The sequence below is a fragment of the Toxorhynchites rutilus genome, chromosome 2 (genome assembly GCF_029784135.1).
Source record: "Toxorhynchites rutilus septentrionalis strain SRP chromosome 2, ASM2978413v1, whole genome shotgun sequence".
Lineage (NCBI taxonomy): Eukaryota > Metazoa > Arthropoda > Insecta > Diptera > Culicidae > Toxorhynchites > Toxorhynchites rutilus.
Genome location: NC_073745.1, coordinates 5,259,282 through 5,271,893, shown reverse-complemented (window position 1 = coordinate 5,271,893; position 12,612 = coordinate 5,259,282). Strand labels below are relative to the sequence as shown.

The window sequence follows — 12,612 nt, the reverse complement described above, 5'->3', positions numbered from 1 at the left end:
GAAGCGTCATTTTATAAACCATAAAAGTATAGAATCTAAACCCCACCCTTCGTTGCTTACCCTGAGAGAGAAACGAATAACATCGAAGTAAGTATACAGTAATGTATTTGAATCCGGACACTTTGCGTTACATTTAATACCATACCGCAGCCACAACATTTTCTGCATGTTGAATTAATGCGATTGATTAGTAACTATCAAGAAACTATCAGTAACTATATTAGCAACTATTAATCGCATAAATTCAACATGAAAAAAATGTTATGGCTGTGGTATGATATTGAATGTAATGCAAAGTGTCCGGATTCAAAAGCATTACTGTAAAAAAAGAGTTAACTCGACTGAAATTTTTTCGGTTCGGCCTGCAAAAACGAAATTAAGAGCCATTTCTTACTCTACTCTCGCACCATGACGACTCGTTTGTTCGGGACCAAGCAGATAGCTAGTTAGTCTTTCAGTGGTAAGGCACACGAAAGCAGCTCGGATAAGCGCACCAGCCGCAGGATAGGTGAAGAAGCCACATTGCTATCGACCGGGAACTTTGCGTGAAATTCATCGCTATCGGAAGTCGACCGAATTGCTGATCCGCAAGCTACCTTTGCAGCTTTTGGATCGTGGAATTGCTCAGGACTGCAAAACAGACTTGCGCTTCCAAAGTTCCGCGGTTATGACGCTGCAGGAGGCTTATTCGAAGATACAAATTTGTGTGCTATCCACGCAAAACGCGTCACATCATGCCCAAGGACATTCAGCTGGCCCATCGAATCCAAGGAAAGGGTGCTATATTAGCTTAGCATATAATCAACGGCCCTTTTCAGGGCTCCAAATTTGATGAATTAGAGTTTAGAAAAGTTTTTTACAGGCCAAACTAAAACGAGAATTTTCGTTTGGATGCCATACAGCATCGAGAAAATTCCGGAAAGATCTAATCGTTGCTGAAAAATAATCTGCCAGTTCCCTGGGAATTGAAGAATACATCCATGCGAAAGAGTTTATTTTAATGTTTTCAAATTATATGGCAAACACAGCGACCAAATACATTTGATTTCGTAATTTTTCAATCAAGTGTAATTAGCTGGAAAGCTTCTGAAGATTATTCTTTCCCATCAGTAGGATATTTTCGTATCCAATATTGGATGCATAACATGAAAAACGGAAAATATTTCGTATCGCGAAAATTATATAATTTTCAATCGATTATTGCTCAGTCGCCGAAATTTTCATATTCAGAGAGTTCATTCTCCTCTAGTTTGCCTTCCAAATTGCCATCGTAAACCACACCTTCTCTCGGTTCAATCACGCACGAAAAGCATACTGAAATGATATTCAACATCGTTACTGAACGAGCTGAACGGCGAGGGATCGAGGGATTCATTACCTGGCCTGACCTGACCTGAAATGCAATCAGTTTGTTTTAACTGTGAGGGAGCGCAGAAAAGCCGATGCTGATACTCTCGTGACCAAGAGAGTATCAGCATCGAAATACGGTTCCTCGGGAAGACATAGAAGCAGCCGCCACACCCACACACATACACGCGCGCAACTCTTTTCATTTGCTGGTTATCGAGAGGAAACCTGGAAAGAAATGATCGTTGCTGAAAAATAATCTGCCAGTTCCCCTTGGAATTGAAAATTACATTCAAGCGAGTTTATTTTAATGTTTTCTATCCATATAATACTGCGACCATATACATTTGGTTTTGTGATTTGTCAATCAAGTGCAGTTAGCAGGTAAGCTTCTGAAGATTATTCTTCAGAACAAGGTTTTTTGTATCCAATATTGGATGCATAAAACCTTGAGTCTCCAACGTAACACTCTCGTTTTTTAAGTCACCCAAATATTTATTTATTCATTCATTCAGGATGGATTTAGATTCAACTTCAAACAAATGATCTCTAAATCAACGATAGTCCTACGTCACCCTTGCGGTTATACCATAGATATAACCCACTTCCTGTTTTTGTGATTCAGCGACATCTGGAATCAATTAGACCAAACAAAAACCTCAAATCTGTAGGACCAATTCACCCCACAAAAACGTGTCCATGTCACCCCACACAACATGCAAAAACTAAAATCCAATTAATTTCATTCATTGTTATCAAACTTACAGTTTCGCTACATCAAATTGATCCTCTTCTATAGGCGAACAGAACTTTACTGCACAATACACGAAAAGTTTGTTTGATTAGCTGGAAAAACATTAAAACCACTATCGGAAAACTCACATTTTTTGACGATCAAAGTGCTTGCTGTGTTTATGCTACCGTTTCCCTCTACTTGTGAAGTTTACATCAAGTTCTCGAAGAAGGTCCTTCTCTGACAGACGCGAAGGGAATGTCCAAACCGCTCTTCTTTCGAGTCATATGGTGAACGGGGAGATATATAGTACGAAGTGCTTGTTGGGAAGGTGATGGGGTCTTTATGCCGAACCTGGGATCAGTTCATTATGCCAAAAGATCACTGGAGGATGGATCGGCTGGAGATAAACATTGTCGCGAAGACCACCAACCTTCCCAACATTCTCTAGATGCGCCCGATAAAAAACTTGTTGGCGAATAGCCAAAGTAGAGAGACAGACGACCACCAAAGCCACGAAAAAGTAAAATAACACCCCGATATACATCTTTTCATCGACCATGGTTCAGGTTCCGGCCAACTTCCGTAAGACAGCATCAAACAACTCTGCCTCTTCCTGTCGAGTATACACTAGTTCTTCTGGCTTATTTAAAACGTTAAGCCCTGACCGAGTGAGGGGACCAAAGATGAACATTTCGTCTGACTCACGTTGGTCCCTGCGGATCAATAGGGGACTTTTATAAAAATCATTTTCCATTTTTGTTGCTGTCGCTTCTAGTTAACACTCTCTAAACAAAAAGCCCAATGTCAGTGCGATGAAACCAGTTCAACGTATTAATCTTTGGATGCATTAGAAGCGCTCTTGAACAGTCTGCCAAATAAAAGTTTTCATGAATTTTAACCATTTACAAACCAGGGGATTCGAATGTATAGCATATTAAACAAATCTTAGAGAATTTCCGATTCGTTTAGTATGTAAATCGCCAAAATCCGTTCGCGGCAAAAATAGTTATTAACGTTAACTTTATTTCATAAAAACGTGACCTGTTTTCCGATTTGGCACCCTTAATGAAAGACGTAGTTCTACGTCAAAAAATATGGTAGTATGCGGACGGCCTTTGCTATAATCCATAAAATCGAAACTCGCTAGCTTAAATTATCAACCCACCGCAGGAAAGTTGTATTGTTTTCTCCTGTTTTCTTTCTTTGAGATTCGCATAACCGTCAGTCTAGCATTTCAGCTCGTACGTGTGGTGTCGTTGTCGTAGCGGCATACTGCTGAGCTCTCTTTTGCGAAGCCTCCCGCTTCAGGTGCAGTTTTTATGTAACAATTAGCTAGTATAAGTGCATGTGAGAGTAGGGAAGACACGCACGTAAAACGCGTGTTTTACGCTGTGTTTTACATTTCCATTTTCAGCCTCGCAGCGCTGTTGTTCAGTCGGTGTTGTGTCGCGACTTTCGTTTTTCTTACCCCAGTTTCTCTCGTCATGCAATCGTGAAAAACATCGGTTGTCCCCACTCGGTGAAAAAAAAGTCAATTTTTCTGTGATATTTTCCCTTTGGTGGTATCAGATAACTGTGTCGTGCTGGTGTATCGAGTTAATCAAGAGTGCGGGCTTGGATTTACGTGCTGTTGAGAAAGTTTCAGACTCAGTAATATTCGGTCGATTAGACAATATCAAAAAAAGCCGCAGAACTTATGTAAGTGCGATTGAGGTCTGCGCTAAATCGGCATTGCTACGAAACAAAGTGTGGGAATCTACAGACGACTGATTCATTCACAAGAAAGGGATAACAAAGCGGAAGCAGACTGCGAGAAACAGTACATATGTGTGTGTATGTTTATATATAGAGATTATCTTATTCTAGAGGTCGACTGCTGCAGTTTACGAGGTTGTGCGACAGTAATAACAATATCGAGCAGTAGCTATAGAGTGGAGCGAGGATGCTAAATCCGGTGGAAGCGTTGGCGAGCCTCTCCGGCGCTTCACAGCCCGCAATTCGGCTTATACTATCCGTGCTAGCGAGTAAGTTATACAACACAAAAATCAATTTCGAATGAGTTTTAGCGGAGAACGGGGGGTGTTTACGCATCAGCCGATATCACGTTTGCTCAGCGAAGCATTGCAAAAAAAATGTGACGCTCTTGGAGCGATCGATTTGTTTATATCCTAGCCAGTGTTGCTAGAGTGATCGGAACTCTTTCATGATAAGATTGAATTAGTTAGAATCTAAGTGGTGCGGACTCAATCCACTTCATTTTCAAGCAAATTCATGCATGTTTTCAAGCGATTTCTTGCAATAAATTCTCAGACCACCAGAGATGCTAGATTTACAAATATGTTTGTAAATTTACAGACATATCTGTAAAACACTTTTTTATTTTTTTGGAGACTTTTTGGATATAACAATATGCACAGGTTTTTGAAAAATAAGAGGCTCTATTCATCCCATCAAAAATATTTGACTCACCATATGACATTTCCCATAGTTTTAATACAGAAAAGGAAGGAAGGAAGGTATTGAATTAAAGAGACTTTAAACTCTGAGAGTTCATTCGTCTCTTGCCCTTGAGGGCGGGAAATTTAACTAAAGGAAAACTAAGAAAAACTATTGCAAAATTCGTTATTCTCGCTCGACTCAGTCCTAGTAACCGCTATGGACGTATGTCGTATCGCCGCACCCTACACGGCTTTGGGGCCAAAAACACAACCAAACAATTGGAGCAGGGAAAAAGCCCATTTTAGTGTGCTTGAAGAGCTTGCTTCTAAAATGGGCGTAAAAAACTGCTCATCTTTTGCTGAAAATAAAAGAACAGAAAAGGAAAATACTTTTAATGTGTATTCATTTCGATATTATATTATTAAATTTTGTCGAATAAACCTGTATCCTTTAAGAATTTTATGGTCCGGTCCTCTTCGATGTCGTCTCTTGCTAATGCAGTTCTGATGCTGTCTCCAACCTGAAATTTTGTTCTAGAGATGTTAAAACCTGGGCAATTGATTAACAAATGCTCTACTGTGAGCCTTACATTGCACCATGTGCAGCGCGGTTGATTTGCGATCAAGTAATTATGTGTTAATAGAGTATGCCCGATACGCAAGCGTGTCAGGCATACTTGAATGGGGCGCTTAGTACTGTCCATCCAAGGATGGGTGGTATTCTTTATCTTTCTTAGAAAGAAGTCATTAGAGGTGTTCCAATTTATATCCCAACACGATCGTAGGTTGTTATCAACCCATCTGATGATGTCTTCGGACGGGGGGATATCAGTCCATAGTTCAGAATTTCTTCCCTCTTTGGCAAGACGATCAGCTAATTCATTTCCTTGAATTCCGCAGTGTCCCGGGATCCAACAGAAAATGATGTCCTTTCCCTTGATTCCAGCTTCAATGCTTTGGGTCCAGGGGTGCTTATTTTCGCCACTCTGGAGTGCAAGCAGGGAGCTGTAGGAATCGGAGAAAATCACCGTTTTCGTGTTATCATCACATAGTGATATCGCAACGAGGAGGGCAGCTGTTTCTGCTGAGAAAATTGAACAAATGGATGGTAATTGGAATTTTATCTGAGCATTGTCGGAAAATATGCCAAAACCTACTTTATCACCATCAACAGATCCATCTGTGAAGATTTTGCGATGGAAGGGGAACTGTTTATGTATGTGATTGTTGAAGATAGCTGTGACTATACTGTTGGCTTCACCAGCTCTAACAGAGTTTTTAATAGTCCAGTCAAATTTTGGTCCTTGGTCGTACCATGGTCGAGGGCCTTCTCTAGTTAGAGGAGCGGCTCCCGGGAGAGTGATATTGCAAATGTCTTGAAGCCATTTGCTAGCTCTCGTGGTGGTTGATGTGAGATTTGGATATTTCTGTGAGATTCGGATGGCTCTATTGGCCAAGGCTCTGGTGATGAACATTTCGAAGGGAACTTGGCCAGCCTCCACAAGCAAAGCTTTTATTGGGCTGGACTTACAGGCTCCTGAGGCATATCTGATTACGCTATGGTAGCAAGGTTTTAAATGATCAATTGATTTCCAGGATGCACTGCTGAAGAGTTCAATCCCGTATAGCATTTTTGTGAAGACGATACTTCTACCGATTTTATAAATGGTTTTACGCGCGCTTAAGCGGCTGCGACCACTTATTACCATCGTTAACCGAATACGGCTTTTGATATCTGCTTTTGTCTTTTTGATGTGGTCTGTGAATGAAAGATTTTTATCTATTGTAACACCTAGAATTCGAGCTGATTTAACTCGTTTCACAAGTGCACCATTAATTGTGCATGGTTTGAATTTTTTCTTGTGACCTTTTAGACTGCAGCAATGAAGTATATTGGATTTTTGTGCTGAAATTTTGAAACCAATTGAATCTGCCCAGCTGCTGATAGCAGAGATTCCTATCTGGAGTCTTCTGCGTGCAAGTTCAGTGAATGATGCTCGGGCCATAAGCAGTATATCGTCAGCATATGCCAGTATTTCGATGTTTGGTGGAATAACATCGAAAACTGATTGCATTGCTATTAAGAAGAGAGTTGCCGAAAGAACAGAGCCCTGTGGTACTCCGTTTTCTTGAACTCGGCTTTCAGATATTGACCCTCCGAAGAAAACTTGAAAACTTCGGTTGAGGAGGAAACTTTGAATGATTTCGAAGAGGTAACCTTCGAATCCCCATTGGTGGAGTTGATCTATGATATTATGCTTCCAGGTGGTATCGAATGCTTTGGAAAGATCAAGCAAAGCAAGTTCATTGTGTTGTCTCTTCTGTGTGGAGTCATGAAGAAATTGGTTGAGATGGCAGAAATATGTACTTGTGCCTTTTCCTCGACGGTAAGCATGTTGTCTGGGGTCTAGTAGTTGTTGTTCTTCGAGGGTTGTTATCAGTCTTCGGTTAATCATCCTTTCAAAAAGTTTCCCTAAGCAGCTGAGGAGCGTGATAGGGCGATAGCTATTCACATCACGTTTGTCCTCCTTTGCTTTGGGGATCGGGATTACCATGCCAGCTTTCCATGAATCTGGAAAGTATCTGTTTGTCCAGCACTCGTTGAAAATCTGCAAAAGCAGGGTTTTCGCATGGTGGGGCAGGTGTCTTATCATCGGGTATTCGATATTATCCGGGCCGGCTGACTTACCTTTGGACCTTTTAAGGGCCCAGAGCAGCTCGTCCATGGAGAAAGGTTTGTTGTATTCGTGCTGTTGACCTGTAGCAGAGGGAAACACTTCTAGTTCTGCTTTGGCTTTGATATTTTTAAAGGCATTGGTGTAATTCGAAGTGGATGAAGATTTGGCGAAATGATCTGCCAGATGTTCGGCTATGGTACCAGGGTCTTCAGTAGTAATACCGTTGATCTCAATGGAATAGCAGTTAGAAGCTTTCTTGCCACTGAGAGCGTTGACCTTGTTCCATAGTTCTTTTGAAGATGTTGAAGGATTAAATTCATCAAGAAATTCAGTCCAGCTTTGGGTTTTTGCTTCGGCTATTGCTTTTCTGGCATTAGCTCTAGCTTCCTGAAAATTGGATAAAGCAATCCTTTTGCTGTTGTTTCCATCTGGAAGACGTCTGAGAAGACGAAGCAGTTTTCTTCTTTTTTTGATGGCAAGTGCTACTTCGTTATTCCACCAGGGGACAGCCTTACGACCGGGGTTCCCACTTGTTCTGTAGATATTTACTTCTGCAGCGGAGAGAATGGCTTGAGTAAAGTCATCAACAGAGTAGCTTATGTGTGCTTGAAGTAAGCTGTCAATTGTAGATTCGAAGCCTTCCCAGTTGGCTGATTGGTATTTCCATTTTCTGCGAAGAGTAATATTGGGATTCCTTGTTAATGTTCTGATGTGAATTGGGAAGTGATCACTTCCTCTGAGGTTATTGTCAACAAACCAATTTAGTCTGGGTGCCAGTTCCCAAGATGCGATCGTGAGATCGAGGGCAGACGTTGATCCAAAACGTGGATCGAGTCTGGTATGTTGATGATCGTTGATGATAATGAGGTTCAGTTTTTGGATGATTCTAAGAATCGTATGACCTCTTGCGTCACATTTTTTTCCTCCCCAGGAAGTATGGTGTGCGTTGAAGTCACCCATGATAATAAATGGGTGTGGTAATTGTTTGAAAGCATTTACCAAATCAACTTCAAAGTCATTGATATTGTGCTGAAGGGATATGTATATTGAAGCAAGGGTTACCTGGAAAGGTCCCTTGAGTTGGACTGCACATATTTGTAGTGGTGATGTTATGGGGATCACAGTATGAGGAAGGTGACTTAGGACAGCGAGGCATGTTCCTCCTTGTTGGGAAGATAGTCCATCACAAAAATACCATTTGAATTTGCCTCCTAGGGCACTATTCATGTCTGTACCAGTCGGTACTTTAGTTTCTTGGAAAGCTAGGGTTAGTGGGAGATGTTTCTCTTCCGCTAACATTAATTTTATTTCGTTCATTGAACTGTAAAGCCCACGCAAGTTCCATTGAATGGAAAGTTTGCGATTAGGGAAGGGTCTCGAGACGATGGTGTATGATTAGGTGGGGGATTGAATGTTAAGATTGGAAGGAGGGAAGTGGGCTGAGGTGTGGAGGATAAATTGGAGATTGGTGGAGTAGAAATCAGTTGAAATTAGTTGTGGTTGGGTTTTTCACCCTTGGATTGTTTGAGTTTTAGTCTCGGATCATTTTTGGAAACATTAACAATTGGTTTGTTGGTAGTAGAATTGGGTTTGTGTTGGGTAGTAGGTGGATTGGATCCAATTGGTTGGGTTGAAGTGCTGGGTTGTGATAGGTAGTTCTGGTGGGATTGGGTCTTCTGTAGGGTTGGGGTCGATTTCTTATTTTTAGGTTTCTTCCTAGAAGATTCCTTCTCAATTGGTTGTTCATCTTCCGATGATTTGAATTCATCTGAAGTTGTTGTTTTCGAGATGATTTTTCTTTTGTTTGAGTAAGTTGATTCGATTTCCATTGGAGATTCAGAATCTTCCTCAGAGTCAATTGGAATGATGCTGGATCCCTGTTCAGATTTTTTATTGGCCTGAATAGAAACAGTCTTATTCGATTTAATAGGAGTTGACTTTGTTTGTGTACAGTTGCACTTGCATTGTTGGCATCCTGTGTTTTGGATATTGTCGAGCCGCTCTTTCAATTTACTAGCGTAGGAAGAACCATTATTGTTTTCACAAATGGATTTAGCTTCCTTGTAGGAGATTCCTTTATCAATCCTAACTCGTGTTATTTTGTCCTCGGTGATCCAAGCTGGGCACTTCCTGCTAGTGGAGGAGTGATTTTCCTTGCAGTTCACGCATGAGGCAGGTGCATTGCATTGAAACTTCTTCGCCTTTTCTTTATCGGTTTGGTTTAGTTCTGGGTGTGCTACACCACAGTTACGGCATAACTGTATTTTCTTCATACACTTCTTGAAAGTGTGTCCATAATTATAGCATCAGAAGCATTGCATCGGGCTTGGATAGTAGTTTCTGGTTGGTGCGCGAATGAAACCGAAGTTAATCGCTTCGGGAATGACTGTTCCGTTGATGGTTAGGATTAGGGTAGAAGTTGCTACCTTTTCCTTTTTAATTGTATCGTATCTAAATATTCTTTTGACACCGATAACTTTTTGCTCAGAGAGTTCAGTAAGAAGTTGATCCTCTGGCATGAAAACAACATCCCAGCAAGATACAACACACTTGCGTTGATTAAGAGTGGGATGAAAAATTATTTCAATTGGGGTCGAGTCAGTTAGCGACTTCATACCCAATAAAGGTTCAATCTGTTTGACGTCGCGTATTTGTAGAACATATTGAAGGCGACCTTTATCATCGCGTTGAGTTTTTGCATCTTTGAATTTACCTCCGATCACACCTTGGATCGATTTCGGTACAACGAAGGGGTTGGGTGGAAGAATATTACCATCAGTTGCTCTTAACAATAAAATTTGCAAATTTCCGCCAAAGGGATCAGCCCATTTGGGGGAAGTGTGGGTGGTGGGAACACCATTGTATATATTTGTTGGCCTTCCGGCGCCGGAGCTGCTGGAAGCCATGTTCAAGGCTGGCTATACCTAGGTACAGCCAGGTAAAAAGTTTTTAAATTTTCTTATTCTATGTACGTTGTGCGTCGGGGGACAATAACAGCGGGGACGAAAACGGCGGAGGACAGTAACTGCGGGGGACAATGCCAACGCAGTTACAAGGACGAACACCGAAATCACTTGGCTGAAAAACACTTGGGGCAGAAAAGCACTGTTTTAAAAACACTTGGAAAAGTCACTTTTAAATGTCTGTTATATAAAATTAATTTGGGATATGTAATAAAAATTTCCTAACCTATACCCTTTGGGCGTCCTATCTTTCACTAACTCCTGGTAAAATGAAAAGTTTGGTCACTCACCGAGCGTGTTGAAGGACCTCCTCGAAGATCACCACCTAATGATAGTGGGGTAGCGGGGAAGGGACCGGATACCGCCGACGGCAGGGCAACAGCCGCAGCGGTTCGAAACGACGAAGTGAAAATAACCTCCTTTCACACCTTACACCTCCTGAGCTGCTGATGATTGATGAGAAGAAATTGCGCCAAAATCGCGCGTCACTGGCAGGGAAAACGTTGCTGATGAGACGGGCGCAAACAGCGGGACACGTAAGGGGCAGTGAAAACTGCCGGTCAAAGTGGCCAATCCGACCGAACCAACTTCCTGAATGGCCGTTGGGGGCTTCTCGGCTGCTTCCTCCTTTCCTGATGTCCGGACAACTGTTGCTGAAAAAGAACGCTTTATTTAGTACCGAAAACAGCTTTGAAAAAAGCTATGCATCCGGTTGTAGGAGAAAACTTTTATTTCTATGCTTCTCTTTTAGAATGGCGCTAAAAACGTAACCGTTGCGGTCGAGTGTCAGTAGCACCATGAATACAGAAAAGTTATTATATTCAGTTTATATCAATACACATCACGTTAGAATAGCGATACTCAACCTGCGGCCCGGCAGACTTTCTGGTTGGCCCATCTGGTGTGTATGAAGTTTGGAACTCATACACATAAGTACTTTTGCCATGACATCATTGCAGACGAAAGAGAGGATACGGTTATTCACAATTAATGAAAAATTGCATTCTCTGCAGCTAGGGAAAAATGTTGAACGAAAATTGTCTCTGATAATTATTTTCTGTTCTAGATAAGATTGTTTTGCTAAAATGCAAGGAGATTTATTGAAAAAATAGTTAAGTTAGGGTCAGAACTATGTCTTCTAAGTATTTAAACAACATCGAATAAAAAGTTTCATTCTATTTTCAACAACTTACATTTGCTTTCTGGTCTGCTTATGACGAAATATGGGTTACTGTTCGATATTGTTACCACAGACATGGTTTATGGCCGTGTGGTGATCCAAAACTTGTATAGCTTTGCATGACGGATGAAAATATACACTGCATTTTCTTATAAATTTCATCAACGACAAGGATGTCCAATATATCAACGAAAAAATACTGATTTTTATAAAAATAAACAACGCGTATGTATGTGTGTGTATTACACAGTTGGAACATTTAAACACGCTTACAACACATAAGTTATTTTTTATTTTACAACTACTATATTCACTAGGAATATTTTTCATGGCAGAAAAACGTTTTCCGGGTATATATATATACAGCCATTCCATGCGAAACCGATATAGTGGTTCTCAGATTTCCGTCAAAAGTGGTCATTTTGTTCTTTATCGCAAAACATTAGACCCGTATTTTTTATTTTTTCATTAGGGTGCCCATTTCCATTTTAGGGCGGTCCGAAAAATCAATTTTTCCAATTTTCCCAAAAATGACAAATGAAAATTAATAACTTCTGAATCACTAAACCGATTTAGATGATCGACATATAAAATTGAAACTAATGACCTAGTCTTTTATTAAAAAATATTTAACTTGCGAAAAAAAACCATTAAATTTAAGTAATTATTGATTGTAGTCGTTTTTAGTTTTTTATGACTTTGGACTAGATGCCGCTATATTTTTTAATATTTTTTCTTGAAAGCTGAGGATTTTTCACATAACATATGTCGATATCAGAAATGCTATTTTTTCGTTTTTTAGATATGATTTTTCAAAGTTAACCGGTGGTTCGAAAAATCATTCTTCCCTCTTTGTCCAAAAATTACTTTCTGCAAAAAAATCATAACATTTGAACTACTGAACCGATTTAGATGATCGATATATTAAATTGAAGCTAATAAGCAAAATTTGAAGAAATATCACACTTGCGAGAAGACTCTAGTCGCATAGGTCTAGTTTAGTCACATAGGAATATTGATCGGAAACTTAAAACATGTTAAACTCACAAAATTATAACTTAAAAACGATAATTATAGCGTCTCTGATATCGAGATATGTGAGGTAAATAATTTTCAGCTTTCCATAAAAAATATAAAAAATATAGCGCTCCTATCTTTAACCGAGAAAACTATGAAAAACAAATTCAATCAATAATTACAAAAACAAAAATCCATTTTTTTCGCAAAAGTAATATTTTTTCAAAGAAAAATAACTCGTAAGCTTCAATTT

At 40.1% G+C, this 12,612-nt stretch overlaps 1 protein-coding gene across 2 annotated transcripts in view; it reads left to right on the top strand.

Moving 5' to 3' along the window:
- Window positions 1–3,291: 3,291 nt before the first annotated feature.
- LOC129766949 (lysophospholipid acyltransferase 5) overlaps window positions 3,292–12,612 on the top strand; it is a 57,311-nt gene continuing 47,990 nt past the window's right edge. The window contains exons 1-2 of one of the 2 annotated variants that reach the window (XM_055767545.1): window positions 3,292–3,391; window positions 3,950–4,107. In XM_055767545.1, the coding sequence (XP_055623520.1) occupies window positions 4,026–4,107 (82 nt within the window). In that variant the 5' untranslated portion in view covers window positions 3,292–3,391; window positions 3,950–4,025. The other variant, XM_055767546.1, reaches the window with a different exon arrangement.